General features: G+C 41.8%; 1 protein-coding gene across 2 annotated transcripts; it reads left to right on the top strand.

Moving 5' to 3' along the window:
• Positions 1 to 416: 416 nt before the first annotated feature.
• nim1ka (NIM1 serine/threonine protein kinase a) lies at positions 417 to 27,527 on the top strand. Of its 2 annotated transcripts, XM_088336323.1 has the most exons (7): positions 417 to 563; positions 6,735 to 6,854; positions 18,735 to 19,061; positions 19,136 to 19,248; positions 25,301 to 25,422; positions 25,554 to 25,700; positions 25,775 to 27,527. In XM_088336323.1, exons 3-7 carry the CDS (start codon positions 18,790 to 18,792, stop codon positions 26,531 to 26,533), a joined length of 1,413 nt encoding a protein of 470 aa, XP_088192449.1. In that variant the 5' UTR covers positions 417 to 563; positions 6,735 to 6,854; positions 18,735 to 18,789; the 3' UTR covers positions 26,534 to 27,527. The 2 variants fall into 2 exon arrangements, with proteins under 2 accessions (XP_088192449.1, XP_088192450.1); XM_088336324.1 differs by lacking the exons at positions 417 to 563; positions 6,735 to 6,854 and adding an exon at positions 14,278 to 14,597.

The raw sequence follows: 27,527 nt of genomic DNA, 5'->3' as shown, positions 1-27,527 counted from the left end.
TCATAAGGTCCAACCCACCAACTTTGACTGCAAAAGCATTCGGAAATAAAAAGAGCATTGTGCAAAAGGACGTTTTGAAATACAATGCTTTTTAAATAGAACCATAGCAATCAAATTATGTTTATGAAATGTTTTCTCATCTAAAACTTGGAAAAAATGGAACCTTCCATTTCAATATAATTTCAATTAAAACATTTGATAGAATTTTAACCATATCGTTCATCGTAAAGACTGCTCGTTTTATCATTTCAATTATGTCACTCTGGGGCTTCCGTACACAATAGTCATAAAGCTATAGTAAATAAAGTACAAGTTCAACACGAAATGTTTTGGTGCTTAGCGTCCACACCGCCCCTATGCAACTTCCGGCTCCCTATTGGCCGAACGTTTTGACGACAAATCTCGCAAACGTTCCCTGATTGGTTCACCCGGCAGCCGCTCGAAACATATTTCCCTTGACAACAGAATCAACTAAGGTATCGGCTGTGGCAGTCAATGTCACCATTCGCCTGGAAAGATGATTCTGCGGGAAATTCGGTGGAGCTTTCGCCAATAAACACAAGGTAAAAACCGTTTGTGGAACCATCACCAACTGTTCTGTTTTTAGCAGAGGTAGCTTTCTCAAACGAATCAACCACTTCGTGTACTGTAGTTGCTAAGTGAATGCAACATCAGTTTTAAGTCGTGTGCTTTAAGCTTGTTATTTTCCAATTGGGCGTGTATGCTTTTATTTGACTGATTTCTTATATACTGCAGACATATATTAACGTTCTTGGTAGCTTTTGCAATTTACAGCTTTTCTGGACTTGTGTGCACGCGCACAAACTAATCTAATTGAGGAGCTGTGATTTACAAGCATTTCTCCAGCACCTGTTGCCGCTTAAAGGGATTTATAATATATATATATATATATATATATATATATATATATATATATATATATATATATATATTGCAACAAAACCTTGAAAAACAATACAATTATCTGATAAATATATATATTTTAAAATTAAAGTAATTGGTATTGTTCATGTGCCTCGGGTAGTTGTTGAGGTGATATACCTGAAACATCTGTCTGTGAAAATTCCAAATAACTCCCCCTTGGGAAGCAACCATCTACTAAAACAAACCCTTAAAATTGCTTCTTGTTTTAACAAAAAAAAAGGGATAACCTGTGTTAATTCAATGATTTTACAGGTAAGTATTCACCAGTGGGGGTTCTTCAGAGAAAGTCTACAATGTACATTTCTTTTACAAATATTTTGAGTACAATTATTTTACCCTACCATTTATTATTGTTTTAGAGCTTAGGTCTTATCTGTACTGGTTTTAGGTACTTGTCTACAGACGTTAGCTGTTTACCCCAACAAGCTATGTAAATACAAAGTAGTAATCCTAACTTAACATTTTTTGTAGTACTGTCTAATTTAACATTGACAGTGTTTGGACTCACTTTAGTCCATCACCACTATATAATGAGTGTTTTTTTTTTGAGTTTGAACAATTTTTATTGACACTTTTAACAGTAAATAAACAATGTGAGGTTTGAACAATTTTTATCGCCACTTTTAATAGCAATTAAACATAGTCACAATTTCATTTTCTAAAAATATGAGGTTTCAACATTTTTTGTCGACACTTTTAACAGCAATAAAACATAAACAATGTGAGGTTTGAACAATTTTTTTCGACAATCTTAACAGCAAATAAGCATATTCACAATTTCGTTATATCTGACAATATGACGTTTTAACAATTTTTTCGACATTTTTAACCGCAATTAAACACACAATTTCATTATATCTTATCCCAACAATATGAGTTTTTGGTTTGAACAATTTTATTGACACTTTTAACAGCAATTAAACACATTCACAATTTCATTATATCATATTCTAACAATATGAGGTTTGAAAAATTGTATCGACACTTTTAACAGCAGTGCCATTTTGTATTATACGTTTGTTAATGTGGAGTTAGTGTGAATGAGCCCCATTAAAGTTCCCTCTATTATCTCATGTATCATCATAAAGAGCAGCGACTTGTCATCACGCTTCTGATGATTTAAGAGTAGAAAGGGGCAAAAGTTGAAACTCCTCTTCATCGTGAACTCCGGTGGTTAGCTTGTCAATGAATACGCTTGATTGCTATTAAGATTTTCGAGAAGGGTTGTTCAAACCTCACATTGTGTTTGCTGTTAAACGTCATATTGAAATATAATATTGTGAATGTGCTTGATTGCTGTTGAGATTGTCAAGATTGTTTTCTGTTATTAGTGTCAATAAATTTGTTCAAACCCCCCCCCAAAAAAAAAATGGTAATACATGTTGAACTAGCAAGTCAACAATGCAATTCAATAAATGGAGCACAGTTCAGAATGAAGTCTACCATACAGCGATGTTAAAACGTAATTCCATTTTATTTATATTACACCTTAAGACAGTGGTTCCCAAAGTGGGTGTTACCGCCCCCTAGGGGCGGTGGAAAGACCTGGGGGGGTCGGTGAGGAAGAAGAAGGCGGTAAGGGGCGGTAGGGGGGCGGCAGTCCGAAGTCGAAGTCAGAAGTTTGAACGTTCATTTTTTTTCCTTTTTTCAAATGTTATTTATGTTAGATGTTGACTTTGTTTGGTTATGAAGACATGTCAAAATAAATAATTGGAATATTATTTTGTGATGTTTTATTTTGAAAATTCTCCGGACCACTATTTTAATGAGCTTAAAGTGCTATCTAGTGTATTTCATTGGTGGGTAGGTACAACTATCGATTGAAGAATTAAAAAGTAATAAATAGTCCGGTTGGGGGTCTTGCTTGGGGGTGTGGTGGGGTGGGGCTTAGTAATATACTAGGGAGCCAAGGGCCCACCAGCCTGCAAAAGTTTGGGAACCATTGCCTTAAGACAACCATTGTTGTGTACTATGTGCTTTATAACGCGATAAACATTACCAAGCCAATACATGCTGAAATTGGAACATAATGGAGAAAAAGCTGCTGAACAACAACATGAAGGAGGTGTGGGAAGGGATGAAAACAATTACTGGCTGCAGCACCAAGCAGAGTGTGGCTGTGGATATAGATGTGGGGCGAGTCAACCAGTTGAACAACTTTTTCAACAGGTTTGACCACTCCGCCTCATCCTCACCCCTGAGTTGTGCAGCTGTCCTTCCCCCTCCCCCTCTGGACACTAGCATGGAAGACATCCCCCCACTAAAAATAACTTCAGCCCAGGTGTGTGGGGAGCTGAGAAGGCTACGAACCAGCAAGGCAGCTGGTCCGGATGGAATATCCCCCCGACTGCTGAAAGCCTGTGCGTCTGAGCTGGGAGACCCTCTACAGCGCATCTTCAACCTGAGCCTTGAACAGGGGAGGGTCCCTCAGCTGTGGAAAACATCCTGCATCATCCCAGTCCCAAAGAAATCAAGACCAGAGGAACTCAACGACTTCAGGCCAGTCGCCCTGACATCACATGTGATGAAGACCATGGAGCGGCTGCTGCTGCACCACCTGAGGCTACAGGTCCGTCACGCCATCGACCCACTGCAATTTGCTTACCAGGAGAAGGTGGGAGTGGAGGATGCTATATTATACATGTTACACCGATCCCTCTCTCACCTGGATAGGGCGAAGGGGGCTGTGAGGATTACATTTTTGGACTTCTCTAGTGCCTTCAATACCATACAGCCTCTGCTACTGAGTAGGAAATTGACAGAGATGGGAGTTAGCTCACCCCTTGTAGAATGGATTACTGACTACCTGACAGGCAGACCGCAGTATGTGAAACAGGGGGGCTGTACATCGGACACCGTGGTTAGCAGCACAGGATCTCCGCAGGGGACCGTTCTCTCTCCGTTCCTATTCATTCTATATACATCGGACTTTAAGTACAACTCTGAGTCCTGCCATGTGCAAAAGTTTGCAGATGACACTGCGATCGTGGGATGTATCAGAAACGGGCAGGAGGAGGAGTACAGGAAATTGATTCAGGACTTTGTCCGATGGAGCGACGCAAACCACCTGCACCTAAACACCACCAAGACCAGAGAGATGGTGGTGGACTTCAGGAGAACCAGAACTCATCCGGTTCCTGTAACCATCAAGGGAGAATGTGTAGAATTTGTCCAGACCTACAAATACCTGGGTGTGCAGCTGGACAACAAACTGGACTGGACTGCCAACACAGAAGCTCTATGTAGGAAAGGGCAAAGCCGACTTTACTTCCTCAGAAGGCTGGCCTCCTTCAACATCTGCAAAAAGCTCCTGAAAATATTCTATGAGACAGTAGTGGCAAGCGCCCTCTTCTATGCGGCAGCGTGTTGGGGAGGCAGCGTCAAGAAGAAGGATGCCTCTCGTCTCAATAAACTGGCTAGGAAAGCGAGCTCTGTTGTGGGCAAAGAGCTGGACAGCCTAACAACAGTAGCTGAGAGACAGGCACTGAAAAAGCTGAGGTCAATCATGGACAATCCATCGCATCCGCTTCACAGCATTATCTCCGGACAGAAGAGCAGTTTCAGTGACAGACTGCTGTCACTGTCTTGTACTACGGACAGACTGAAGAGATCTTTTCTTCCTCATGCCATGAGGCTCTTTAACTCCACCCGGCAGAGTAAAGGCCCACATTAAACCACACCACCTACATTGGATATTACTGAATCTTACTGCATTATGTGTTCTGTGTAGCACTATTTGGTTACTCTATATAACATGCTAAAGTGGGCATTTGCACGTCACACTGGGTATTTGTATATTGTATTCTTTTGGCTTTATTATTGTACTGTTCTCAGCTCAGGGATGCTGCTGGAAATGTGAATTTCCCTTAGGGGATGAATAAAGTATCTATCTATCTATCTATCTATCTATCTATCTATCTATCTATCTATCTATCTATCTATCTATCTATCTATCTATCTATCTATCTATCTATCTATCTATCTATCTATCTAATAAATATAAAGCACCATGTACACCCGCTGCCAACCATCTGGTGATTGGCATTTCGCGTTTGGCGTCAGGTGTGCTGGGGCACTTTTTGGAGGAAAAGGGCGCAACGCCAAAGTGGTGCCTGCGGGCACTAGGGTGTCCCCAAGAACAGCTGAGGTGCCTGGGGACCAGTGCTAGAAATAGCTCACCGAAGTTGGTAAATTGTGAATTCCTAGTAAAATGTTTTTTTAGGGGCAGCACAGCTGAGCAGTGGTTAGCATGTGTGCGACACAGTTCTGAAGTCATGAGATCGAACCTTCCTGTGTGGAGTTTGCATGTTCTACCTGTGCTTGCGTGGGTTTTCTCCGGGCACTCCGGTTTCCTCCAACATTCCAAAAACATGCTTGTCAGGTTAATTGGCCGGTCCAAATTTTCCTTAGGTGTGAATGAGCGAGTGAATTTGGGGCGGCAGTGGCTCACGAGATAGAGCGCTCGTCTTGGGATCAAGAGATCGCAGTTCGAATCCCGGCTCCTCCGTGTTACATGTCTAATACCCCCAATATGCAGGTTAGCGCCTACATGGCTGCACGGCCGCTATTGGGAAATGTGAAGCACACTGTAAAGCGCTTTCGGAAGTCTTTAAAAACGCTATATAAATGCAGATCATTTCATTTCATGGATTGTCTGTTTCTGTGTGTCCCCCTGCGCACTGCCCAAAGATAGCTGGGATGGGCTCCAGCACCCCCGCGACCCTACTGAGGATAAGCGGTGTAGATAATGGATGGATGGATGTTTTTTTAGTTGTTGACTGAGTTTTTAACTTCAATTCCAATAATTAACCTGGTAAGAATATAGTAACAACATGCTCTTTCAGAACTGCATATAAAACTAGGTGCCCTTTGCGCTAATTAGTAACACTTATAAGGTAGGTCTCAGCTTAAAAAAAGTTGGAGACCCCCTGATGTAGAGTATCAAACATGTTTGATGTTTTTGGTGCTTGATCACCAAATTCCTCAGGTGTGGTGTTCCACTATGCATGCTCTCTAAATACAAAACACTACGATGACGCCTGACAATATTTCTGACGCCCTTCCAGAGGAGAAGTTAATTGATACATAAAACGGAACATTACAGGAGGTTTGAAAGTACGTTATTATTTACGACATACTCACGATACTTCAACTTTTTCACCCACAAATCAGATCAGTGCAAAAACAAATTGAGAGGGAAACCAGAAACACCAAACTATAGAATACACTCCTACACTAGTATTTCAATTTTGTTTTGCTAGCATAGCCACAACAAATGCTCTTCACTATCATATGAAAACAATACAGAAAACAAACGCATACAAGCACTTCGAATGCATTTCTTACTTGCAATTTGGTCATCTTTTATACCTTTTCTCACACAAGCCACGTCAGGTCTTTTGTGGTAATGGTAATAAATATGTTATCAGAAAAATCCATTCTCTTAATATGCTGTACGGATTCCACAGCAAATTTCCATTCCATTTTCATTTATTTTGATCTTTCAGTTTAACTGGATCTCAATTATCACAACAGGTAGCTCTGTGTAAAGCAGGCCTGATTCATATCTGTGTTTTCATGCACGTATGTGCCTATATTCGTTTAAGTGTACAGTATTTTCTTTGCACATGGTGGCGTGCCTGTGTTGGGAGAGTGTCTACCATTTTCTTTATGAGTGTAAACCTACACAAACCTTAAGACACATCCAATTGATTCAGAAGTCCAATCGAAATTATTCAAGCGGAATTGTGTGAGTATTGTTTAAACTGTGACTCATTTTTGATCCACAGCTGTTGTGGATGGGCTCTAGTGTTTTCCATTGTTGAAGTGTGAGAAGAGACTCCCGATGCGCGCAGTGTGTTCGCCAACACCGCGCAACCCCCCTCTGGGATCCTCAGACAAATCACCTGGTGAGTAAGGACCCATACTCTGTTTCCTGTCTGATTAGGAGAAAGGGCACGCAAACTATATTTGTGCCATCACAAGTGGTCGTTAAAAAACCCAGCAGACAGTATAATCAGAGATTGCAGACTCTTATGATTAAATTCAACACAATTTGTTTGATGTGGTTTGACTTCTTCATCTTTCACATTAGACCGAGATCTTAAAAGATGTAAGTCACCATTGTAACTCAATTCGTAGGACAAATTGTAGAGTGGATATTAGGGGTTCAATTATTTATTTTAATAAATAATTGATTCATGGGAAAAGACGAGTTTAATAATTTTAACAAGCTCGTCCCACCTTTCGGAGAACCACTTCAATTTTTAAAAGGTTTTATCTTGAGAATGGTTGAAAAATCTCACTCATTAATTGGATGGCGGCTAACTGTCAATTGAGGTGAGTTTTACGGGTACATGTGGTTTTAATTGACACACACACAAGTACTCAAGATGACATCCTGCACAGGCTCAATATTAATCTACAAAGGCAGTGTCTGTAAGTCATGACAAAAAGTTACCGGACATCAGGGCAGACAACTCTTAAAAGTTACCTGCCCAGCTCTAAAGTTGCCTGCCCCATTTTTCACAACTTAAAACACAATAAGACGACTAATCGCCAAAAAAAAACATTGTTGCAAAGTATTAAGGATTGATAACCAGAATATATAACAGATCAGCACTTTAAAGTTATTTTATTATAAATATAACTTATAACATTCATTGCATGGATATGACATCACTGTTTTCCATGTGCCATCAATATGAACCTGTGTTTACTCATCTTCATTCATGCAATGTTTGCGTTGCGTCGTCTGCTACAAGCAACGTGAACTCCTCTTTCCATGATGCTTTTAATGTACGTTTACGTTTTGTAGCGTCATACAATTTGTTAGCTTCTTTTGAATATTTCTTCTGGGGCTGAGGTTTTGGCTTGATTCCTGGTAAGGATATGTCATAGTGTGCAGTTTCCTCATGCGTGAGAAGATAAGCAGGACATTGTGGTTCAGCCTTTAAGGATATTCATTCCAAAACAGCAAGGAAACAACAACACGGCTCCATTCAATACAACATGGCGATCAACAAATAGCAAAACGAAAAATAGTGCGTGCGTAATGGAAAACGTCTTACCGCAATACCGCGAGTAAGAGCGCTATTAAATTGACAAATCTAACAATTCCTAACCACTTATCCATTTCTTGTGTTCTCTGTGCGTCTACTTTGGAAAATGATATGCAAATGCACGACCTTATAACGCTCGGGAATGTCCGGAAGCACGATGTCATTCGATGCAGGCTTCTAAATGGCTGCCGGGTATGCAAATTGCCAAACAAAATTCCGAAATTTCCAAACGAACCGAAATATCCAAAACAAACGAAGATTTCGAAATTGGAATAAAACGTTTTAATTGTTTAAAAAAATAACAAATTTGTCTTGAAAATGTTGACGGCCACACGGCCGGAGACGTTTTGTAAGTTGTACGCCTGACGTAGAAGATGCACGCCCCGGGCATGCAGGCAGACGGTATTTCAGACACTGATAAAGGGAATGTATGAAATCAAAACAGTAAGAGTTAACTAAGGCTTGCACCAATTTATACCACCTGATCTGCAAAGTTACCTTTCACAACTGACTTGCTTTTGCATCTTCAGCGAGAAGGCTGCTGAAAAGGTTAGCTTGAAAAGACACAATTAAGCAAAGGTGATAGCTCTTGAAGAAGATCAACCACTCCAGGCCCTTGCAGCGTGCAGTCATGAAGTTCGCTAGATTGCTGTGTAGTGGGATTCAGTGTCCACACCTGGAAATAACATGCCTTAGCTTTCAAGCCTTGAAGCCTTAGGGGAGCGCTTTGACTCCAGGGCCTGTTGGAGCGCTTTTTTAAATTTTGAATGTGCTTTTTGAAAATTCAGAAAAAAAGACGATCCAGCTTTTGGTGTTATCTCTTGAATCAGCACGATGTGTCAGCCCCATGGGGGACATTCCCCCCTGCTTAGAAGAGACTGACAATCCTTGAGTTTAGGGTAGTGTGTTACACCTGTTTTTTTAATGTTAAACAGTCAAAGATAGTGTTTGTTCATCTATGATGTTAAGGTCCAACTGGACAGACACCAGTGTACAGTTTTCACCTGTCTGTTGTAGACGTGTATAAAGAAGTTAACTACTAGTCAAGTCATGTTTGTTTGTATAGCCCTTATTCTCAAGTATATCATAAGTAGTATTTTACACCCAGAAAACTGTTTTTAAGAAAATCATTGATGGTCCAATGATTGAGTAGCCGTTTAAAATATATTTTGCCAGAACAAAAAGTTTGAAAATTGTAGAGCAGATGCTACTGTTTGAGACTCTTTATGATTAAAGGCTGTACAAATAAAAATGACTTGACTTAACTTACTGTTATCCTTGTGATGACGATAATCTTCTCTACATATTTTTATAATAACTTTGATAGTGTGTTACTAACAGGTGCGGATGGTTGAGAGCATTTTCATCATGACAACAAAATTGGTAATATGTTTCCATTTTCATGATAAGTAGTAATATTTGCAGAGTTGGGATTTTGTAAAAACTGAATACATTTTATTTTAAATTTAAATATACTTATATAGATGCTTTTTGTCAGGTTCAAAACGATATCAAGATTAAATAAGAGACTCTTTTTGAGAGAAAAGTAAGCACAACAGACAAGGTAAAGCAATCTTAGATTGAAATGCAATAAATCCCACGGACTCAAGCGAAAGCACCTTTCTTATAACATTTCATGGATTCTGATTGGAGGATAGAATAAACCCCGTGCACGCAAGGAGATTCTGATTGGTTTAGACAGGAATCACATGTTTAAATGCAATGTATAATGTTGGTCGCTAGATGGCGTGCGAGTATAATCAATGAGTAATAAGGATAGTGAAACTTTATAAACACAATGCGTCTCTGTAATGTTGCTCTCTGGCAGACTTGGAATGTGGGAGTCAAGGCCCCAAAGAAAGGAATGAGGAGTAGAGCATTTGTGAGGAGTTTTGGACACAGTTCATTGTTTGATAACAGATAGTAGTCGCCTGAGAAGCTTGCCAGTGGCCTTCAGGTTGTAAATTTTTAATTAGAGACAAATTCTTTTGGCACTTGGGAACTTATTTTCTTGACCATGAAGGCCTTCGCCCCTGAAAACAACTTGAAATACACTTATTGAGTATAAACATAAAAATCACAAATGTAAGATTATATATCGGGTATAAGAGTATATAATATACAGTAGTATTAAGGGCACATTTAGACCATAATTCTCTTACACTTCTTATTCACGAGATTAAATTTGATGCAGGGTTATTCAGGGTTAGCACTGGTTTATGCTCTAAACAGTCATTTTAGCACATATCCCAGATCCAATTTTTATTCTCAACACAATTTTTTTTAATTCATTTATTTGTTACTGACCAAGTATCATGACCTATCCACTAAATAATCAGTAGACACTAAACGGACTCAATGAGGGTTCAAATTTTAATGTCTCCCCTGATGATTTCTTTGTATACACTAATCCACCCAACTGCTATATTTTACGTGAAAACCGCTTATGTTAAATGTTGCGTTGTAAAAGGGCAAACATGGCCCTGTGTGCTCTGCTTCTTGACACACACTCTAATGGTTGGTGCTCAGCCCTCAGCATGATATAAAGACAAACAGCTTTGCCAAGCAACCTGTTGTCGAGGAGAGATGAAGCACTGGGAAGTCTGAGGGACACCGCTCATGCTAATCTGCATTTAACGTGTAGAGCACTATTTAAAGCCATTATTGTTAATGTGCATCCACTTTGTTATTATTTTTGAGGCAGTACAATCCTCGAACACCTCATTTCCGGCAAGCTCTCGAAGCTAATGTGTCGACCTACAGCTTGTCGGGCCTTTCAGATCTTTATATTTACACAGATAAAAGGCTGGTACTCGCTTTGCATGAGATCAATGCTGAAATATTCATCCAAGGTGTTTGATTGCTCAGATTGCTCATCTGAAAAAAGACCCTTTTGATTCTGTGGCACAGTTGCAACCAGCATAGGCTCATTTAAATATCAAGACGATCTGTATTTGTTTTTTTCATTTGGTTGACAATATGAAAGGCTTTTTCATTCTACATTTTATTGTAACTGGTCTTGTTTTATTTTTTACCCACAATTACGGGTTGCGCACGAGTGGCTTTTCGGCCCAAAAGCTCAGGAATCTATGACTACTTGGTGTTACGAAGAGAAAACTCATAACATGCAAACTCCACAAAGGAAGGCTCAAATGTGGAATCAAACCATAAATCACTGAACTACTTTAATAAATAAATTTAGATTTGTTCACATCGTAATCATGATGCATCCTAAAAAATGAAATTAGCCTAACCCTAAATTTCTCTAAAATGAGAGGGTTAACAGAAAGCAGGTTAGTTTGCTTTTTAAAAGCTAATGTTTTTATTTAGTTATATGGAACTATTGCTCGCCTTTTACGAATCTTAAGATAAATTTCCCTAAAATTAAAGTGTAAACAAAATGCCAGTTACTTGGCTCTTTTGTCTGGTCAAGTCACATTTAATTGTATAGCCTTTACTCACAAAAGTCTCAAAGGGCTGTACAGATCACCATAACAACATCCCCTTATCTAAAACATGCACGAGGGCAAGGAAAAACTGAAAAAACCCTCAGCATGAGGAACATTAATAAACCTTTAGGTGCAAGAGGTGGATTTGGATGTGTGTGTTGTTAGTTGTGGCTCTCATAGCAACGCTAGCCAGCACATCAAAGGGCTGTCCAGACCACCATTACAACATCCCTTTATCTAAAACCTACATGAGGGCAAGGAAAAACTGAAAACACCTCAGCATGAGGAAAATTAGGAAACCTCTTGGTGCAAGAAGTTGATTTGGATGTGTTTGTTGTTAGTTGTGGCTCTCATAGCAACACTTTGGGTAGTAATCTGGATTTCTTGAAGCTTTGGGTGAATTTTTTTTAAATGCACCTCTCAGTCTCTGTCAGTTTTTTTTCTCTCAAGATTTTGGCAATAAATGTCGGCACCCGACAATATCATCTGTTCCACCTCTTTCCGACAATGGCCCACCCACTGCGTCACCCGTCCAGCCCCTTGATCCATCCTCTTCAATGTGTGTTATATTTAAACCTCTTGCACTCAAACGAGCCATTTTAAGCCACACAGACCACTTAAAAAAACGGCTCTTTTGTGGATGACTCTTCTTACCATAGCCTCCCTCACTGTTTTTAGCTTGGTCTTCCTCTTATCCAAAATAGGGACTGGCAATCATACATGGGCTTATCTTGAGCTTCAACAACATTTGAAAGACTTTAGACTTCCAAGGGAAAGGTGCTGCTGATCCATTGGAGTTTTTATCATTTTTGTCAAAGCATGATGGATTCACTGAGATCTGAGGAAGAGGGCTTGGTGTTCTGATAGGCTTGACAATTTAGTACACATTAGGTTGCTCATGGCTCACATGGCTAAAGGTAAGTTTTATTGTTACATTAGGTAAACACATCTGTGAGCAGAACTTTTTCCATTCACGTCATATTTTTGGAGACTTCCTTTTTTGCGAGTATGTAGTCCTGCTTTTTGTGTGTTATTTTGCATTTGGCCTTTGTTTGCTCACTTGTTGCTACCACAGAGATATTCAATTAACGTATTTTCCGCACTATAAGGCGCACCGGGTTATGGGACGCACCCCGAAAAAATAGTTTTTGGTACTATATTTGACATACATAAGACGCACCGGATTATAAGGCGCTACAATGGGAACGTCGACAAAACAGTCAGATAGTTCAGTCAAACTGATTACCCCCTTAACATTTCAAAAGCTTGCAAAGACGCAAATACGTGTCGAGAACACGTGCGGATGCGGTGTCCGTACGATGTCACTCAAATGCATCGTTCCATCATTCGGAAGGTTAAAGTCTTGGGATTCAAGAAATGCCAACCATTCCTTAGTTTCTATTTTCTTTTTCGCTCGCAACTTTACTGTGCATATGACAATAGACACTTGGAATTGAGTTTAATTTAAAAATAGACACTCCATTCCATCCATTATCTGCACCGCTTATCACAGAAACATCGAGTTCAGTCTGAAACAAGATACAGGGAAAATATATAGCCAGAGTAGCTCACCGAAGTCGTTGTGTTCAATAATAATGTGCAGCCATGGTCCTCTTATATCCGTGAGTTTAGTAAATCCAGGAGAATAAAATATTTACAAACACAGAATAGTAAAAAAATGCTTTCTGTATGCCGTCAACCACGTGCTATACGCATTCATCTTTTTCGGCCAATTGCAGGCTTTGTTTTGCCGCTTCAGCCAATGCCAGCCTGTAAATGATAAAAAGGATCCGCCCCTTGACCTCCGAATAACTTTAGCCAATAGTGATCGATTCAACTGATGATTGTCACATCTTTTTCGGCCAATTGCAGGCTTTGTTTTACAGCTTAAGCCTATGCCAGCCTGTAAATGATAAAAAGGATCCGCCCCTTGACCTCCAAATAACTTTAGCCAATAGTGATCGATTTAAATGATGATTGACACATTGGTTAGCCAATGAAACGCCGGTAAATAAATCCCAGCATACACCGCGGACTACTTGGCGTTCGGGGAAAAATCTAGTCGGCGGCTGCAAGTTAGTTGGAAGACTTTGCGATTTAATGTTGATCCATAAATAAGGCGCACTGTATTATAAGGCGCATGGTCAGCTTTTGAAAAAAATTAAGACTTTTAGGTGCGCCTTATAGTGCGGAAAATACGGTAATTTGAATCTGAAACAGGTCTAAACCAGCAGTAATAAAAAGGACACCCATAGAGTTTGAAATTAATGCAAAAAAAATTATTAGTGCAGATGTTAGGAACCTTTTTCACCCAAAGAGCCATAAAAGAAAAATATTATGACCTTTTTTGGGAGAGAGCTATACCATATATTTTAAGACAAATTCGACAACACTGCCAAACCCACTCTCCAGACAAAAGCTAATCATTCAGCGCATTTATTTTACTCTGAGACATTTGATGATTTAATAAGAATAATGAAATACAGTAATAATACAGGTGTTTCTAAAAAATGCTATAGTGCTAAATTTTATTAATTTCCAAAGTGTAATGATAAAACTGAAACTTTCATATATTTTAGCGTCATTGCACACGAACTGAAATATTTCAGGTCATTTATTGTATTAACATCAATGATTTTGGCATACAGCTCATAAAAACCAAAGATTCATATCTCAAAGGATTGCTATATTATGAGATGGTGCTCTAAATGAGCTAATGAACTAATCATTTGAATCAACGAGTTAACTCTACACACCTGCAAATGATTCCTAAGGTTGTTAAAAACTCCCAACCTGGTTCATTACTCAAAACTGTAAACATGGGTAAGACAACTGACCAGACTGCTGGCCAGAAGTCCACCAGTGACACCCTCAAACAAGAGGGTAAGACACAAAAATAAATCTCTGCGCAAGTAGGATGTTCCCAGAGGTCAGTATCAAGGCACCTCAGTAGGAAGTCTGTAGGAAGAAAAAAGTGTGGCAGGAAACGCTGCACAACTATAAGAAGTGAACAGATCCTGAGGAAAATTGTGGAGAACGGCTCATTCCAGACCTTGGCTGACCTGAGGAAGCAGTGGACTGAGTCCGGAGTAGAAGCATCCAGAGCCACAGTGCACAAGTGTTTTCAAGAAATGGGCTGCAGGTGCCACATTCCCGTAGTCAAGACACTTTTGAACCAGACTGGTAGATATTTTACGGACCATGGTGTTACTGTGCTAAGTGTGTCTTCCAACTCTCCTGACATGAACCCCATATAGAATCTGCGGCATAATTCTAAGAGGAATTTGGGAGAAACCAGACCCAACACTGTGGATTAGCTTAAGGCTGCTATCGGAGCATCCTGGGCCTCCATAACACTTCTGCAGTGTCACTGGCTTATTGCCCCCATGCAGTCATTTCTGCAGAAGGATTCCTGACAAAGTTTTGCATAACTGAACATAATTTATTGAAAATTTACTTTTTAAAATTATAAACACTTTTTATTCTTGGTCGGCTGAAATGTACTAATTATTTGAGATAGGGACTTTTTTTTCCTTATCCCCCCAAAAATTAACCCAATAAAAGGCTTGGACTACTTCAGTTGTGTGTAAATATATAAAAGTCTAATGTTAACTTCTCTTGGAAAAACTCAGAAAATTCTGCAAAAGAGAAGGGTATCAGAGAAAGAAAGGCAAGTGCTTGGGCTATGTAAGCATAGCTCCGCCCATCTCTACCACTCACCTAATCAAAATGCTCACTGTGCTTTTCTGGCGTTTATAGGAGTTTGTTTTGTGGGTTTTCTTCATAAATTGTCTCAGTTGACATACATTGTGTAATTAGCTTGCATTAAAGGATTCCTTAGCTATGTACAGCCAAAACGGGGTCTGTTGGTGTAACACTTTCACTGTAAACTTGACTTTAGATGGTCTCCTTTACCAGCTCAGTAGCCTAGATGGTAAGGCGCCCGCTTTGAGACTGGGAGGTCGGTGGTTCGCGCCCCGGCCGAGTCATTCCTAAGACTTAAAAAGTGGTCGGCGGCGCCCTCTGTTGGCTGCGGCTGCATCGGCTCGCTACAACGGGTCAGGTGCAATCGACATTTCGTTCTGTGTACATTGTTACACAGAATGACAATACAAGGAAATTATTATTATTATTATAAACTGGACTGTACCGGATGTGATCTCCGTGTTGTATGGTGTTGCGTTGGCTTCTACATTACAGAGAAGTCTTTGCACGATCCAGGGAACGAAATAGAGGAACGTTTCGGTAGTCTTTTTTTTAACTCTGAGCCAAATGTACTCATGAAAAGAACCGTATCTGGCTCACAAGCCCAAATTTCCTAACCCCTTTACTAGTGCCTTCCAATTGTAGAAATAAATTTATGGCAACTTTTTACCTTGCTGACCTAGGTTTCGGTTATGTTATTCTTTGTTGTGAGGACAAATGGCTGAAAAAATAAACAGTGCATCAAATATTACAACTCTAACTAATTGGCACTATGCCATCTTGCAACTTTGAGAAATAGCCTCAATGTATCATATTTAATTCAATTTTAAGCTTTTGTGCACGTGTCACCTTATAGCAGTTCTGGAGCTGAGAATTTCCGCATTACAAACCGCAACCTTTGTCGCACAATTTTAACCCTGCGGCTTATGCAGAGATTCAGCTAGTGTATGCATTCTTTCTCACGGCTGCCAGTGGCAGTTGAGCAGAAAAGGTAGAGACAGGTGGTGTCGAGGAAAAAGCAGGTCACAAATGCCAAGGCTATAGAAAAGTTTAACATAAGAATGTGTTTTGTGCCCTGCGACTGGCTGGCAACCAGTTCATGGTATCCTCTGCCCACTGCCCGAAGATAGCTGGGATGGACTCCAGCACCCCTGCAACCCTACTGAGTATAAGCCGTGCAGATAATGGATGGATAGATGAATGTGCTTTGTACATGAATAGTATCATTATAAGCCGACGCTCATTATAAAAAATGCAAAAAGAAAAGTATATGATGGAGCTTAAAAGTATAAAGCAATGGAGCTGGCCAATTAAGAAGGGAATAGAGTTGCTGCATGTTAACTTCACATTGATGGATGAATGGTGAGACGCTGGAAATGACAGTTGAAAGAACGGCAGCAATGTAGAATGTAAAAAAAAAGCTTTAACGGGTAACACAGGCAGGTGTCTCGAACTAGAACAGCTTCTTGAAGACTAGATGAACACACAGAGTGAAGATGGCCGAGATGTTTACTCTGGACCGTTGTGGTGTCTTAAATTAATGAAACTTAAATTAATGTAAGCAATTCCCTTTCCTACCATATGGAAAAAGTTGCAAATTTTCACATTTCTTCAAACAAAGATAGCAGAGAATTACTTCGGACCAGACGACGCCATCATATTGATGCGGTACCGCTGATATTTGACCTGCCCCTTTTTTGTAAATATCTCATGTTTCAACGTAGTAAGTAGCTTAAACTTCCATACTATTCTCCCAATTGTCTCTCTTAAAATGTTTAGTAGTCTCATTACAATTGCTTTTGAAGTAAAAGGACTTTTTTACCTTTGATTTCACTATGTTGAAAATTGGAGGTATCCTAGTTAGCATGGCACCTTGATACACAGGGCACAATAAGATTGTACCCCAATACCACAAATGCAGAACATTTACGATATAGTATAATAACATACAGTGGTGCATTAGTCTTCATTATGTTAGAAATATTTAATAATAAAACAGTCATTTATTCTTTGTATCAAGCACACCATACTTTAATTAATACAGTACATAGTAAAAGTTCCCCGGTGACTTCTGAATGATCCACTGTCAAGCTAAATGACTTATAATGGCAAGCAGAGTTCATTAATACTCAGTTTAAATGCACCTGCTGTCTGATGGGCTTCAAACGTCTGTGAAAGGAGACACTAACATTATAATGAAGAAAGATCACACCAGGCAGTTCCGGGATACAGTTAATGAAAAGTTCAAAGCAGGAATGGGATACAAACAGCTTTTGCAACATTTTCACATCTATCTGAACATTGTGTGAGCAATAATCAGACATGGGGACTTGAGACTTAGTGACTTGGACTCGAGTCGACTCGAGTCGCTGTTTTTATGACTTGTGACTTGACTTGGACTTGGCAATCTAAGACTCGGGACTTGACTTGTGACATGACTTGCCCAAGAAAAAAATACTTGGGACTTACTTGGGACTTGAAGGTGAAGACTTGAGACTTACTTGAGACTTGCACATGTGTGACTTGGTCCCATGTCTGGCAATAATATCAAAATGGACAGAAAATAAACCACAGAAAACATACCAATACCTGGCGCAACCTCATAACCTTAGGCCCCTAGACAAGGAGAAAACTAATCAGAAAAGCATCCAAAAGCAGCACAAAAACACATGATCACATTGGATGACGTGCAGGCATACATAGCTGAGTAGGGACAGTCTGTGCAAAATACAACAATTAATCGTACGCTGCATAGATCTGCAATTTAGGGAAAAGGGGCATGAAGAAAGCCCTTTTTGAAAGAATACCATGAAACGGCTTGTTTGGCATTAGCAAATGCGTAGTTGAAAGAGCCTGCTGTCTGAAACTGCTGTGCAATAACTGACGTGAAGGTTCTTTTCCCATGATGCATTTAGACTTATTTAAATTGATGTTTGTTGGATTATGTTGCTAGCTAGAAAATTTAAATAGGAAAGTGAAATCTTGATTTTTCTAGATTAAAGTCACATGTGTAATGATTTGTTCCTCTGAGGGCTACATACTTAAAAGTCAAAGAATCCAGTGTCCACTTTAAATTATTTTTCAATTTAACAAGAAAACCAAATTCCATTCTAATTTTATTGTTATTGTTAAAACACAACTCATTGTATATATATAAGTTGTTTGGAATTTTGTCAAACTAATTAAATGTGGAGTGACTTATGAAGAACCACATTTAGGTCATGAAGTGGCCCAGCCAGTCTCTGAACCTCATTTCAAATCAATGAAGTGAGCTGAAGGTCCGAGTTTGTAAGACACAGCCCACCAACCTTAATTAATTATAGAAAACCTACATACAGTACATTTTTATGTTAGGATATTAAAACAAAAAAAGCTGCACTGTGTATAAAACTATTTTTGTAAATTCTTTGGTTGAAAAGTTGCTGGTAAATGGCCCCTGAGCTGTAGTTTGGACACCCTACATGGAAATATTCACCGAACAATTTTGGATTGAAACACAATGACTGTGTGTTTTGAGCTTGTTCTTGCCAAGTGGACAACTCAAACGTAACAATGTTTTGTTGTCCACGGCTAGCTGACATGAGGTAATTCCCCGGCCCCGCCCTCCACCTGGGGTTTCCACTGGCAGGATGACTGCCGTTTGCCCCTCAAAGAGGTGTCCGGAGGGGGCCGAGGGGGAGGCCTGGGCCGCGGGAACCGTTTCCGGAGTCGACCCTTCCGAGTCCATCGGAGACTCTGCAGGACGTTCCGCCGGTGACGCTACATTCGTGGCCCGCAGCCAAAAGTACGCACGCTGCAGCACTCAGGACAGCTCTGATATCAACACGGATGATGAAGGAGCAGGAGTCCGCCGCCTCACCCCGCTGGAAAAACTCAACCTGGATATGTGCCAGGATGAAAGGTCAGGAAATAATTTTTTGGAGCCTCTTTCTCCCTAGAGTACACTCAACCCTGCCGTTTGTGGTTTCACGACAGGGTGGTCCACGAACTTACCGTGGGCAGAAGAATCAGCTTCTACAAAATCAGAGGGGAAATAGGCTGTGGGAATTTTTCCCATGTCAAGCTGGGAATTCACGCTCTGACCAAAGGTAAGCCTTGCAGGCGTAAATTTGTCAGGGAAGACCAGAACAGAGCAGGAGACCCCAGAGCGTTCGTACAATTCTTTATTTGGGGAAGCGTAAGGGTTAGCGGGAGACGTGATCAATCGTAGCGTGGGACGAAGGCAGGTCGAGTTTACCAGGACTGAAGAGAAGATCGTAGCGTGGGACGAAAGCAGGTCGAATCAGAGGCAGGTCGGATCGGAGGCAGGCAGGCAAAATCAGGTAAACAAGAAGGCAGAGGTAATCGAGAGAGTCTTACGGGGTACAGAATTAATCCTCAGACAAACAGGTCTCGGCGTAGCGAGCTTAAAAAGGGAACATAAACCAATCAGGGAGCGCATTCCCGCGCGTCAGATGATTACCCCAGGTGGCTCCACTTGGGTAATCATGACAGAACCCCCCCCTCAAGGGACGGCTCCAGAAGTCCCCCAGGGGAGAAACATTTTTTTTTTAATCCAAGACACGTCACAGGGAAACTATGTAACAGCACAGTACCTCTCAGAATCTCTCCGAATGGAGGGAAGCCCCCTCAACAGCATCCGAAGGGGCGGCAGAGGGTGGGTCCGGAGGGCAAACAGGAAGAATCAGGACCGGCGATTCAAACAGGACAGGCAGAATCAGATCAGGCAAGACAGGGGCGGAGACAGGACAGGCAGAATCAGCGAACAGAGCAGGCAGAAAGGACAGAATCAGAACAGGCAGAATCAGGGCCGGCAGCGGAGTCGGAGTGGCAGGCCGGAGAGTCGAAGTCGGACTGGCAGGCAGCGGAGTCGGACAGGCAGGCCGGAGAGTCGGAGTTGGAGTGGGACTGGCAGGCCGCGGAGTCGAACTGGCAGGCTTAGGAGTCGAACAGGCAGGCTTGGGAGTCGAACAGGCAGGCTTGGGAGTCGAACAGGCAGGCTTGGGAGTCGAACAGGCAGGCATGGGAGTCATTGCGCAGTCATAAGGCCGATTGGGTGGCAGGGAAGAGGCCTTAGCTTTACTGAAGACTTGCCGTAGGTGGTTGTAACGAAATGGGACCTTGGACAGATTGGGTGAAGCTCTTGTGGAAGTAGAGTGACCCGGGTCAGGAGCGGCTCGCAGACAGGTTTGGTGACAGTCCATGCCCCATTCTAGTATCGACCCAGTGCGCCAGTCGAAATGGGGGTTGTGTTGGACCAACCATGGATGACCCAGAACGAGGGGTTGGCTCGGGGAGTGAAGCAAATGGAATCGGATCCTCTCTTGGTGATTTCCAGACAACTGTAATTCTATGGGTTCAGTTATTTGAGACACGGTGCCTAACAGGTGACCATCTAAAGCCCGAGCAGATATCGGATTAGGACGGGGTTTAACAGGTATCCCCATTTTGCGTGCGAGGGACAGATCAAGGATATTTACCTCAGCGCCAGAGTCAATCAGGGCTGGGAATGTCTGCGTAGAATCGGGGAGGAAGAGAGAAGCCTGGATAACGGGTCTAGCGTCTTTGGGAGCAGATACAAGGACTGAGTTCAATCGGACGCCCCTTACGTCCGACGAGCGTTGGCCTTTTACCGGACAGGTGGCCACGCGATGTCCCTTACCACCGCAGTATAAACATAATTGATTGACAAATCTTCGCCAGCGTTCCTCGGGGGAAAGAGAGACCCGGTCCACCTCCATCCTTTCTTCGTTGGGGATGACCGGGACCTGGTCCACCTCCATCCTTTCTACGATGGGGCTGAACAGAACCCGGGGGTTTGGTACATTATTAGCTTCTTGAACTTGCCTGGTGACGGATTGGCTGGGACCCTCCCTCTCTCGGCGTCTCGCCTGAACCCTACGGTCGATCCGGGCGGTCAAGTCAATAGCTTCGTCAAGTGTTGCCGGAGGGGCGTGGGAGACTAATTCATCCTTGGGATAACCGGACAGACTGTGGAGGTAGGCGTCGACCAGCGCCTCTTCATTCCACTCACTTTGTGCTGCTAGCGTACGAAAGTCGACAGCATAGTCGGCAATGGAACGTCTCCCCTGGCGAATGTTCATGATCGAGCGGGCCGCGTCGACCGATGAGGAACCAGAGTCAAAGACCTTAATCAGCTCTTGAGCCAAGAGGTTGAATGACTTGCACGCCGTAGCACCTCTCTCGTAGGCGGCCGTTCCCCAAAGACGCGCTCTTCCCGTGAGGTGATTAATGGCAAACGCTACCTTAGCTGCTTCCGTAGCAAAATTGCGGGGCAGGAGATCAAATATTAATCTACAATTTACTATGAATGGGCGGATCTGAGCGGGATCTCCCCCAAACTTTTCTGGCGAGCCCACTCGCGGCTCAGCGAATCCCGCGCTGAATGAACTGGGAAAGGCCGAAGGTGGCCGGTCAGTGTTGGGCGCCGATGAAGTGGCTTGATGGGTTATTACTTTGGAGAGATAGGACCAGTCCCGACCTAACAGATCCCACTCGAGCCGTAACTGACTCACTTGCTTAGCCAATTCCGCCACGTCGGAAATTACTTGCCGAACTGCACCTTCTAAAGGGGGATTGGGCTGCTGGTTCTGGCTTTCATGGTCGTCAGGGGGCACTTGTACGAACGCGGGGTCCATTCTGGTCTGAGGATTCTGTCAGGGAAGACCAGAACAGAGCAGGAGACCCCAGAGCGTTCGTACAATTCTTTATTTGGGGAAGCGTAAGGGTTAGCGGGAGACGTGATCAATCGTAGCGTGGGACGAAGGCAGGTCGAGTTTACCAGGACTGAAGAGAAGATCGTAGCGTGGGACGAAAGCAGGTCGAATCAGAGGCAGGTCGGATCGGAGGCAGGCAGGCAAAATCAGGTAAACAAGAAGGCAGAGGCAATCGGGAGAGTCTTACGGGGTACAGAATTAATCCTCAGACAAACAGGTCTCGGCGTAACGAGCTTAAAAAGGGAACATAAACCAATCAGGGAGCGCATTCCCGCGCGTCAGATGATTACCCCAGGTGGCTCCACTTGGGTAATCATGACAAAATTAACACTTATACAGATAATCATACTAATTTGTGTTGTTGCTACTGTCATTAAAAGAAAACATTTTAGAGTAGAGTGAAACTTCAAATAGTGAGAGGCTTTTAGATGTAACAAACAACAACAATAAAGCCACTCTGACAATTATAGCAAAAATCAATGGTCAACTTGATGGATTTTACATACAAGGTTCAATACACTTTTACACGGTGGCCTCTGCAGTCTACAGGACATCTCGACAGGGTAAAACGTTTCGGCAGAATACTGACAGCCTTTGTTTAAGGTATAGCTACTCCCGACGGTGGGCAATACTAGTATCAACTTCCCTTTTGTGGCAATGTAAATGAGAGTGGTGATAACTTGCCATTGTGCAATATTAAATTAAATTATTTTTACTGGGATTCAATGTCATTTGAATAAAAACAGCAGAATTTTATGTCCTGGTAGTATAAGTTTTGGTGACTACTCGAGAGTTGATTGTGCATATGTGTCTGAAAAAATAAAATAAAAAGAAACCTAACTTTTATGGGTGAAAATTAATAGAAAATTCTTTGAATTGTAAAAAAATAGATACACTGCATTAGAAAATAACGAAAATAAGGCAGAAGCCTGGTGTTTATGAAACACATATATATTGAAAATTGAAATTGATCTCAATCAAAATCTACTCAAACAATAATTTTCAGCCAAAGTTGGATAACTTGTTACCTAAAAGGACAGCGATGCTCATGCATCAATAAAGTTGTTATTTTCTGACGTACAGGCAAGTAGGGCCATTTCTGGCACTTGATGAAAATAAAATTGGATTAGTATTGATCTTCTTGGAAAAACATATAGAGTAAAAAGTATTTGATCCCTTGCTGATTTTGTCAAATGAAGACATGATCATTATATTCTTTTAATGTTAGATGCATTCTAACAAAACATCAAAAAGAAAATCCGGAAAATAGTTTTAAATATATTTTAATTATTTTGTATATCGTTGAGAGAAATAACTACTTGATCCCAGTCGCCAAAAGTCCTTAACATAATGTTCTGACAGCCCGCAGAAACAATATGTGTCTCTACGATGCCATCGATCACTGAAATATGTCGTGCCATACGTCATTGGAAAGCTTAAGCTCCCGCGATTCAAGATATGCTGACTGATTTTAAAATGTACTCACCACAGAAACATTACTATTAGTTACAAACAAGGTACCCGAAAACTATAAAGCAGGCATAGCTCCCCAATAACGTGCTCTGAAACTCAGCTGATGAAATGATTCCCTGCACACAAAAATTTGTTACATTCGCAACATTCCAGTGAATCCAACCGTGTAAAGAATTTACTCCAGATAACACGATAATGCCGACAGATAAAAAAAATCAGACTAAAAGCATTCCTCCATCGAATTTTAAAGCCTGTTTAAGTGGTTAATACTTGGTGACAAAGCCTTAGTTTGCAAGCACAGCGGTCAGACATTTGTTGTAGTTAAGCACAAAGTTAACACACATGCCAAGGGGTATTTTGGCCCAATTTCTTTTCAGATCCTCTCGAAATAATTAAGGTAGCTGAGCTGTCGCTTGCCATCTCGAACCTTCAGCTCACTCCATGGAATTACTATAGGAATGAGGTTCAGAGACTGGCTGGGCCATGACTTTAATGTGGTTCTTTTTAAGTCAGTCCTTGGTTGCCTTTGCTGTATGTTTCTGGTCATTGTCATGTTGGAAGACCCAACCAGGGCTCGTTTTCAGCTTTATGACAGTACTGCACGGTACATGACTTCATCCATCTTCCCACTGATACAGTGAAGTAGTCCTGTGTCTTAGGCAGAGAAACACCCCCAAAACATGAGGTTTCCACATCCATGCTTGACAGTGGGCACAATTTCTTGGGGTCATAGGCAGCATTTTTCTTCTTCCACACATGGCTTGTTAAATTCAGATAAAATAGTTACATTTTGGTGTCATTTGTCTTTGTCCATCTTTCTAGTGATCGTTGCCATACTTAAGGCGGGCTACCACATTTGCTTTCTCAAACATGGGTACCTTTCTGGCTCTGCAAGATTTTAATCCATTGTGGCACAATGTGTTCCTAATAGTCTTTCTGGTGACTTTGGTCTCAGCTGCCTTCAGGTCATTCAACATTTGCTGTTAGTGGTTGCGGGACGAATACCCACTGTTTTCATGATCAATGCCACCCGAGTAGGAGAAATCTTCTTTGGAGCACCAGTCTAAAATGTTATTGATGGTCATGTTATACCTACCTTTTCTTACAATTGCACCAAAGGTTGTTATTGTAATTCTTTATATCTTGCAATTTTTTGTGTCCCAGTCTAGATTCTTGCAGGTCAATTGAAGTCCTGAGAGAGCTATTTGGTCTTACCCAGGTTGAAAAGTTTGAAATCTGTCATCTTGTCCGATTCCGTGAAAAGGTGTCTTTTCATACAGTTGTCTCCATCCATCCATCTATTATCTCCACCACTTATCCTCAGTACGGTCGCGGGGTCCGGAAGCCCATCCCAGCTATCTTCGGGCCGTGGGCAGAGGACACCCTAAACTAGTTGCCTGCCAGTTCTAGGGGACACATGGACAGACAACTCACTCGCTCATTAAAGCCTAGGGACAATTTTGAACGGCCAATTATCCTGACATGCATGTTTTTGGAATGTGGGAGGAAACCCACGAAAGCACAGGGAGAACATGCAAACTCCGCACAGGAGGATTCAATCCCATGACCTCAGAACTGTGCTGCGGACGCGCTAACCACTCATCCGCCGTGTCGCCCAGGGGGTGTCTCCGTGTTAAAATACATCGAAGAATTAAAAGTATAATCATCATGTCATTATTAGTGGGTAAACCAACAAAATCAACAAGGGTTCAAGTACTTTTTACTCACACTGTATTTTTTTACTGCACATCACGAGTTTTGATGCTTTATGGTTTTCTTTTGACCTATAAAAGCTAAGCAGATGTTATTATTCAAATTTCATTTTCCGAAGAAAGAAATAACACTTTACCATCAATTTAGAATATAATGAACATATTAAAAAGGACATGATTCTGAACTTTTTTCTTTAATCTTTTACTTGTAACACCAGACAAAGTGGCCATCAAGATCCTTGACAAAACCAAGCTTGATCAAAAAACGCAGCGTCTGCTGTCCAGAGAAATCTCCAGCATGGAGAAACTACATCACCCAAACATCATACGCCTGTATGAGGTTGGAGTCTTTGTTTTTTTGTTTTTTGTTTTTTTCTTTTGTTTTTTTGACTGACCCATTATTGACTTTAGGCATTTAGAATTAAAGTGCATCAAGTCACTAAGGTCACTATTCCTCTTTGTTCATTTTAGGTGGTGGAAACCTTGTCACGGTTACACCTTGTGTTGGAGTATGCAGGAGGTGGAGAGCTCTACAGCAAAATCACCACAGAAGGGAAACTTTCTGATGCCGACAGCAAGATTGTCTTTGCCCAGATCCTGTCTGCTGTCAAACACATGGTTAGTATTGCATCCCTGGTCAATTAGCAGTGGTTTTATTAAAATCTCTGCTCCCATTTATTGTTTGCCAATAGCATGAGAACAACATTATCCACCGCGATCTGAAAGCAGAAAACGTCTTCTACACCAGCAGTTCTTGCGTCAAGGTGGGCGACTTCGGCTTTAGCACGATGAGCAGCCGCGACGAGACGCTCAACACCTTCTGCGGCTCGCCACCTTACGCCGCTCCCGAACTCTTCCGGGACGAAAATTACGTGGGCGTCTTCGTGGACATCTGGGCCCTTGGGGTGATGCTGTTCTTCATGGTGACGGGCAACATGCCCTTCAGAGCAGACACTGTGGCAAAACTCAAGAGGTGCATCCTGGAAGGGGCCTTCACTCTGCCTTCCTGGCTGCCCGATGCATGCCAGAAACTGATACGGGGAATTCTGCAGCCGTTGCCGGCCGACCGCTGCTCAGTAGAGCAGGTGATGGGCAGCGATTGGCTACATCATGTAGACTTCCCGCGACCTATGACACCTTTCAAGTTGGAGCCGTCTCACTTAGTGGAAAGCGAACCTTCCGAGCTGGGAGCGGAGGAGATGGAAGTTGTAACAGCTCTGAAGGCGCTGGGCATCACATCGGAGCACATCCTTAACAATCAAGGAAAAGACTGCCGAAGTTCTATCACGGGAGTATATCGAATCCTGCTGCACGGCGCTCACAAGAGACGACGAGTTACAGAAAGCGTACGAACGGCTGCACAAACGGTGCGACCCAAAGCCACCAAGAAGGAGCGTCTTAAGGTGTACCGGAGTTTACGGCACACGTCCAAACTCTGCCTAATTCTTTGATGGGATTCTAGATCTAACTTTTTAATCTGTACTGTACACTAGGGATGCACAGAAATTCCAATAGCGAAACATTTTTAGCTGAAACTCGCCAGGAGTATATTTTTGGTTTTGGCTGTAAGAAAAATCTAAAAAATGCTGCAGAGAAAGGAGGGTAGCGATGACACCAAAAAATGCTACGTTTTTCACGTAATTTGTGAGAGACTTGCGTTGCTGGCTGGCTTTCACCCTGCCAGATGTTCATTTGGGTCCCACGCTGGTGCTTTTTTTTCTTTTTGCACACAAGAAGGAAAGAGGGGGGCGCTAAATGGCGCTCTTCCAAGCTTTTACCAACGAGACATTTTCTCTGAGGTTTGTTTGCCTCTCTTGCACCCTCGTTTTTGGTAGCTGCTTGCTAGATTTTGCATCATGTTTACTACAGAGCTAACTTACTACAGTTAAGCGGCATTAATTTGTAAACATGTTGTGCATGACTTTCAGTCTGTTGGTCCACAGGATCAATTGACTGTCACTAGGTGACGTGCCAAGAAATTCCAAAATGAATCATTATTATTATTATTATTACAGTGAATATTTGGGCATGTACAGGGCAGGGGACCCTGAATGATACGTCCTGCAGGTCATTCCTTTTCTCCAAAGGTAAAATCTCCCAAAAATATACTCTTAGAAACTCTTAAAAAAGCACAATCATACATTGATTGGTGTTGGCTCTGTGAGAATGTAGTTGAATTGCACAGAGACTGGGACCAGATTTGGGGTTATTTGGGATGTACGAATGTAGTTGGCAGTTGACTGACATGATGAAGCACAAAACAATCCATTTTCATCAAACCACTTAAGTGTGCAAAGGCTTGCAAGCACATAATTGTGTTTTCTTCGGAATGGGTCCTCCTTTTTAGAGACACTTTATTGCCATGTTGCCTAATGTATCTCCATGAGATGTTCTACAAGTTATTGGTCTGTTTAGAAAACAAAACAATAAATTACTTGTAGTATG

This window comes from Urocampus carinirostris, chromosome 5 (assembly GCF_059441175.1).
Source record: "Urocampus carinirostris isolate Australia breed hairy pipefish chromosome 5, RoL_Ucar_1.0, whole genome shotgun sequence".
Taxonomy (NCBI): Eukaryota; Metazoa; Chordata; class Actinopteri; order Syngnathiformes; family Syngnathidae; genus Urocampus; species Urocampus carinirostris.
Note: the sequence above shows the minus strand (reverse complement) of the source record. Positions and strands in the feature narration are given on the sequence as shown.